Source organism: Chiloscyllium plagiosum, chromosome 1, assembly GCF_004010195.1.
Source record: "Chiloscyllium plagiosum isolate BGI_BamShark_2017 chromosome 1, ASM401019v2, whole genome shotgun sequence".
Lineage (NCBI taxonomy): Eukaryota > Metazoa > Chordata > Chondrichthyes > Orectolobiformes > Hemiscylliidae > Chiloscyllium > Chiloscyllium plagiosum.
In genome coordinates this window covers 480,450-487,064 of record NC_057710.1, presented here as the reverse complement: position 1 = coordinate 487,064, position 6,615 = coordinate 480,450, and the positions used below count along the sequence as shown (strand labels likewise).

Here is a 6,615-nt window from a genome sequence, read left to right as displayed (position 1 = left end):
GTCGGGCTAGTGACGCAGGAACAGCAGCAGGCCACTCAGCCTGTCGGGCTAGTGATCCTGGAACAGCAGCAGGCCATTCAGCCCATTCGCCCAGTGACACAGGAACAGCAGCAGGCCATTCAGCCCATCCGCCCGGTGACACAGGAACAGCCAGGCCATTCAGCCCATCCGCCCGGTGACACAGGAACAGCAGCAGGCCATTCAGCCCATCCGCCCAGTGACACAGGAACAGCAGCAGGCCACTCAGCCCGTCCGCCCAGTGACACAGGAACAGCAGCAGCCCGTCCGCCCAGTGACACAGGAACAGCAGCAGCCCGTCCGCCCGGTGACACAGGAACAGCAGCAGGCCATTCAGCCCGTCCGCCCGGTGACACAGGAACAGCAGCAGGCCACAGCCTGTTGAGCTGGTTTCAATGGAACAGGAAAAGGCAATTCAGCCTTTCAAGCCTTTTGTTTTAAAAATTCCCTTGTGGGACATGGTGGGCTGATGTGGCCAGCATTTGCTTCTGGAGTTAAATACTGAATAAAAACCAAAATAACTGCAGATGCTGGAAATTAGTAACAAAATAGAAATAGCTGGAAAAGCTCAGCAGGTCTGGCAGCACTAGTGAACAGAAAAATGTGTTAAAGTGTTGGGCGTGGTGAACCTCCCTCTGCTTTTGTTAACCTCTGGAGTACTGTGTGTCATTCTGGTCATCTGGCTATAGACTGGATATTATGACATTGGACAGGACTCAGAAATCATTTCCCCAGATATTGTTGAAATGAGAGGCTTTGAGTTATTAGGAGAGGCTGCAGAGGCCAGCACTTTGTTGACTGGAGCCTATGAGGCTGAGGGGGGAGCTGACGCAGGTTTCTAAAATCCAGAGTAGCCCTGGGGTGTGCAAGTCCAGAACCACAGGGCATAGGTTTAGGGTGAGGGGGGGAAAATGTGAACGTTACACATGGGGCAATTTCTTCACAGTGTGGTTTGTGCATGGACTGAGCTGCCAGAGGAAGTGGTGGATGCTGGTACAGTTACAACATTTAAAAGACATCTGGAGAAGTACACAAATAGGAAAGGTGTGAAGGGATGTGGTCACGCTCAGGTAAAGGTGGAGTCATTTAGTTTGGGATCATGGTCGGCATTGACTAATGGGACCGAAGGGTCCATTGCCATGCTGTATGATGCTATAACTGACCATGTGAATCGACGTTTCGGGCATAAGCCCTTCTTCAGGACTTCCTGAAGAAGGGCTTATGCCTGAAACATCGATTCTCCTGTTCCCTGGATGCTGCCTGACCTGCTGCGCTTTTCCAGCAACACATTTCCAGCTCTGATCTCCAGCATCTGCAGACCTTACTTTCTCCGCTATAACTGACCATCCCTAGTTAGAGTTACAGGCTACTACAGCACAGAGGAAGACAGACCCTTCGGCCCAGTCTGCTCCGTGCTGACCAGAATATCCATCCACACTAACCCCATCTCCCTGCACTTGGCCCATATCCTTCTAACTCTTTCCTATCTGTGGATTTGTCCAAATGCTTTTTAAATGTTGTTAATGTACCCGCCTCAACCACTTCCACTGGCAGTTTATTCCACGTGTATACCACCCTCTGTGTAAAAACGTTTCCCCTCAGGTTCCCTTTTATTCTTTCCCCTTTAACCTTAACCTGATGCCCTCTAGTCCCCGATTCCCCAACCCTGGGAAAGAGGCTGAGTGTATTCACCCTATCTATGCCTCTCATGATCTTATAAGACTTTGATAAGGTCCCCACCAGCCTCTAACACTCTAAAGAAAAAAGTCTGAGCTTGTCCCTGTAACTCAGATCCTTGAGTCCTGGCAACATCCTTGTAAATATCTTCTGCACTGTTTCCAGTTTAATAACATCCTTCCTATAGCAAGGTGATGAAAACTGAACACAATCCTCCAAGTGCAGCCTCACCAACGTCCTGTACAACTGCAACATAACTCCCCAACTTCTAATATTCAATGCCCTGACTGATGAAGCCTAATTGCCCCTTGAGAAGGTGGGGGTGAGCTGCTGCCTTGACCTGCTGCAGTCCAGGTGCTGTAGGTTGACCCACAATGCCCTTACGGAGGGAATTCCCGGATTCTGAAGGAACAGAGATATATTTCAAAGTCAGGATGGCAAGTGGCTTGGAGGGGAGATGCAGCTGGTGGTTTTGTCCATGTATCTGCTGCCCTTGTCCTTCTCGATGGAAGTGGTTGTGGGTTTGGAAGGTGCTGCCTGAGGATCTCTGGTGAATTTCTGCAGTACATACTGCTGCATCGGTGGGAGGGGGAGTGGATGTTTGTGGATGGGATACCAATCAAGCGTGGGCTGCTTTGTCCTGGGTGATGTTGAGCTTCTCGAGTGTTGTTGGAGCTGCCCCCATCCAGGGCAAGTGGGCGGGGGGGGGGGGGGGGGGGGTGGGTTGCTCAACAGAGATTAATCAAGTTTCCAGAACAGGACATTGGACAGACAGTATGGAAAGGGTCAGGAATCAACAGGCATTACTAGATTTAGTGAGGTGTGCTGAGGCTGCCTTGGTTAGGTGAAGGAACGCCGAGGGGACAGTACCTAAACTATGCAGCATGAGGGCAAGATGCTGGAATCGGGTGTAAAGATACTCCGATTGAGTAAAGGTGATCATAAAAACATGAGGGAGGAGCTGGTCAGAGTTGATTGGAAGGAAAGACAGTGGAGCAGCACTGGCAGGAGTTTCTGGGAGTAATTCAGGAAACCCGGCAGAGATTCATCTCCAGGATGAAGAAAAACCGCACTGAGGGGAGTATGAGACAGCCATGGCTGACAAGGGAAGGCAGGGACAGCATCAAAGCAAAAGAGAAAGCATCCCATGTGGTTTGAAGCTTAGTGGGAAGCAATATGGGGAGGGAAGATGGAATACGACAATGCACTGGCTAGTATTATAAAAGATGCAAGAGTGGCCATTGGGAGGCTGTGGAAGTAGTAATGGGAAGTGAGATACACTGGAGGAACTCGGACAGTACTTTCCAGCAGCTTTCATTGGGGAAAGCACCAGCAGCAAACCAAAACCAGAAGGTCTTTGACAAGGTGCTGCGCAGGAAGCTGCTAAATAACAGCCCACGGTGTTGGGGACAAGGTACTGACATGGATAGAGGATTGGCTGAATGGTTGAAGACAGAGAGAGTGGGTCAAGGGTCTGTTTCAGGATGACAGCCAGTGACCAGTGGGGTTCCACAGTGGTCAGTGTTGGCAGCTCAACTACTCACGGTGTACATGAAGGATCTGAGGGCATTGTTACTGAGTCTACAGGTGACAGAAAGATAGGTAATGCTGAGGAAGCAGGGAGGCTGCAGGAGGACTTGGACAGGCTGGGAAAGTGGAAGATGGAATAGTGTCCAAAAGCGTGAGGTTATGCACTTTGGCAGGAAGAGTAGAGGCATAGATTATTTAATAAACTGGGGAAGGCTTCAGAAACCTGGACACACTGGGACTTGGGAGTCCCAGTTTAGGTCTGAAGGTTCACAGAATGGTTGCCAGAAGAAGAATGATTAAATTGGAGGTTCAGTTGGCAGTGAGAAAGGCAAACGCAGTGTTTATATTCATTTCAAGAGGGCTTGAATACAGGAGCAGAGATGGACTGCTAAGACAGCAGAAGGTTCTGGTCAAACCAGAATTGAATGTGAATGTAGATTTCAGGGTTAAAGGCAGGATTCTTGGCAGTGTGTAGGAACAGAGGGAACTTGGGGTCAGGGGGCGGCACGGAGGCACAGTGGTTAGCACTGCTGCCTCACAGCGCCAGAGACCCGGGTTCAATTCCCACCTCAGGCGACTGACTGTGTGGAGTTTGCACGTTCTCCCCGTGTCTGCGTGGGTTTCCTCCGGGTGCTCCGGTTTCCTCCCACAGTCCAAAGATGTGCAGGTCAGGTGAATTGGCCATGCTAAATTGCCCATAGTGTTAGGTAAGGGGTAAAGGTGGGGGTATGGGTGGGTTGCGCTTCGGCGGGGCGGTGTGGACTTGTTGGGCCGAAGGGCCTGTTTCCACACTGTAAGTAATCTAATGTACATAGATCCCTCACAGTTGCCACCCAAGTTGATAGGGTTGTTAAGAAGGTGTATGGTGTGTTGGCTTTCATTAACAGGTGGAATGAGTTTAAGAGCCGCGAGGTTATGCTGCAGCTCTATAGAGCCCTGGTTAGACCACACATGGAATATTGTGTCCAGTTCTGGTTACCTCATTATAGGGAAGACGTGAAAGCTTTAGAGAGGGTGTAGAGGAGATTTCCCAGGATGCTGCCTGGACTGGAGGGCATGTCTTACGAAGAAAGGTTGAGGGAGCTAGGGGTTTCTCGTTGGAGTGAAGAAGGATGAGAGGTGACCTGATAGAGGTGTACATGATGGTGAGAAGGGTGTGTGGTAGATGGGTCAGTTCAAACCTTTGTTCCAGGAAGAAGCAGAGAGTCCTGAGACCATCCTGGTGGGGGATGGATGTAAAGGGATTGCACCTCCACACCTCATGGGAAAGAGGCAGCAGCTGGAGCCTGCAAAGTGGAAATTCCGAAACTGCCATAAAGCGTCTGAGGAATTGTGGATGTAAATGGGCAGGGACTGGACCAGGAGAGAAAAGACCGAGTGGCGGTAGGAAGAGATGGGTTCTGTGGGACAGGGACAAGCTGTAAGAATGGGTGTGCCCGGGCAGTCCTGTTGGTGGATTTTCGGATGGGGTTGGGATACTATCAGCTGGAGGCAGTGGAGGATGAAATGAGGTTAGTGACCATTACTGACACAATGGCCTGATGTGCCATGGTGGGGTCATGCTCCGGGAGGGGGGGTGGGGAAGAGATAGGAGGGGGGTATCCGAGAGCTGACACTCAGCCTCTGCAATATAGAGGTCAATATGCCAGACAACAACAGCACCACCCTTATCAGCAGGCTTAATAACAAAGCCAGGGTTGGATCTGAGCACACAGAGCGCAGTTAGTTTGGAGGGAGACAGACTGGATTGAGTAAGGAGGGAGCAGAGAAATTGAGGCGACCAATGTCATATCACCAGTTCCCAATGAACAGATCGAATGCAGGTAAAAAGCCAGAGGGAGGGCTCCAAGTGCAGGGAGAGTGTTGGAGCTGGGTGAAGGGGTGTCTGGGATGGGAAGAGAACTCTTGTCCAAAGGAATGGGCACCGAGGCGAAGGCGGTGGAAGGAGAGTTTGATATCATGTCAAAGTCTGAAATTCATGAAAGGTGGGGACGCAGAGGGATAAAGCTGAGCCCTTTGATGTGGACAGACTGTTCAGCATCAGACAGTGGAAGGTCAGGAGGGATGGTGAATAGAGTAATTCAGAAGACATACAGGATACTTGCTGTTCTCCCAGTCCTGGTATGGATGATAGCAGCAGGGACAATGATGTTGGAGCTGCACAGAGTTTTGAGAGGCCACAGCTGGAGGACTCTGTGCAGTTCTGGTCCCCACACGATAGGAAGGATGGGACTGGACTGGAGCAGGTACAGAGGGAGATTCACCAGGATATTGTCTGGGATGGAAGATTTCAGCGATGAAGGGAGGCTGGATAAGCTCGGGTTGTGCTCTTTGGAACAGAGAAAGCTGAGGGGGGTGTATAATAGAGGATTATGAGGGGCATGGACAGGAAGCAACTGTTCCCCTTAGTTCAAGAGTCAAGAACAAAGAGGCAGAATGTTAACAAGAAAGGCAGGAGGTTTAAGGGGAATTAAAGTTAAATTTCTCCCCCAGAAGCTGGTGATCTGGATGTACTGCTGAGAAGGGAGTGGAGGGGGGAAATCTAACAAGTATTTTGGATGAGTACTTGAAATGTCATATCATTCTAGGCTCTGGGTCAAGTACTGGAAAATGAGTCCAGTGTAGGGTTGTTGGTGCAGAGTAGATAGGCCAAAGTCTGAGTGTGAATTCCCCTCTCAGTTTCAAAGCAGACAGCCTCTGAACTCTCACCTGCTCCTTCAGCTCATCAATGGTCTTTTCAGCCTGTGTCATTTCCTCCAGCAGTTTCTCCCGTTGTTGTCTAAGGGTCTCCAGCTCATTGCACTTTTTCTCCATCACCTTCTGCAGCTTGCTGTGCTCCTGCTTCTCTGAAGCAGATAGATCCCGCATTCTAGTGGGAAACCAGAGAATCAACAACAGAAACACGCCCTAAGCCCACTCCCCACCACGATGATCACCACAACGATTGGAGAGAGCAAGAGCGAGATTTATGATCGGGCTCCGATGAGTGTTAGTGAACAGGTGTATAGGGGACTCCATAGTCAAGGGCAGGTCGTGTCTCACAAACCTCTGAGTTTTTGGAGAAGGTGACCAAGCATGTAGATAAGGGGAGGGCAGTTGATGTGGTGCGGCCACACTTGGAATATTGTGTACAGTTCTGGTCGCCCCATTACAGGAAGGATGTGGAAGCATTGGAAAAGGTGCAGAGGAGATTTACCGGATGTTGCCTGGTCTGGAGGCAAGGTCTTATGAGGAAAGGCTGAGAGACTTGGGTCTGTTCTCATTGGAGAGAAGGCTAAGAGGGGATTTGATAGAGACATACAAGATGATCAGAGGATTAGATAGGGTAGACAGTGAGAGTCTTTTTCCTAGGATGATGATGTCAGCTTGTACGATGGGGCATAACTACAA

The 6,615-nt window shown here is 50.1% G+C and overlaps 1 protein-coding gene across 1 annotated transcript in view; it reads right to left on the bottom strand.

The window, feature by feature from the left end:
• LOC122539216 (dynactin subunit 1-like) overlaps positions 1-6,615 on the bottom strand; it is an 18,760-nt gene that overhangs the window by 3,055 nt on the left and 9,090 nt on the right. Inside the window, exon 5 of the mRNA XM_043677898.1 lies at positions 5,935-6,094. Coding sequence (XP_043533833.1) covers positions 5,935-6,094 — 160 coding nt within the window. The remainder of the gene's footprint in view (positions 1-5,934; positions 6,095-6,615) is intronic.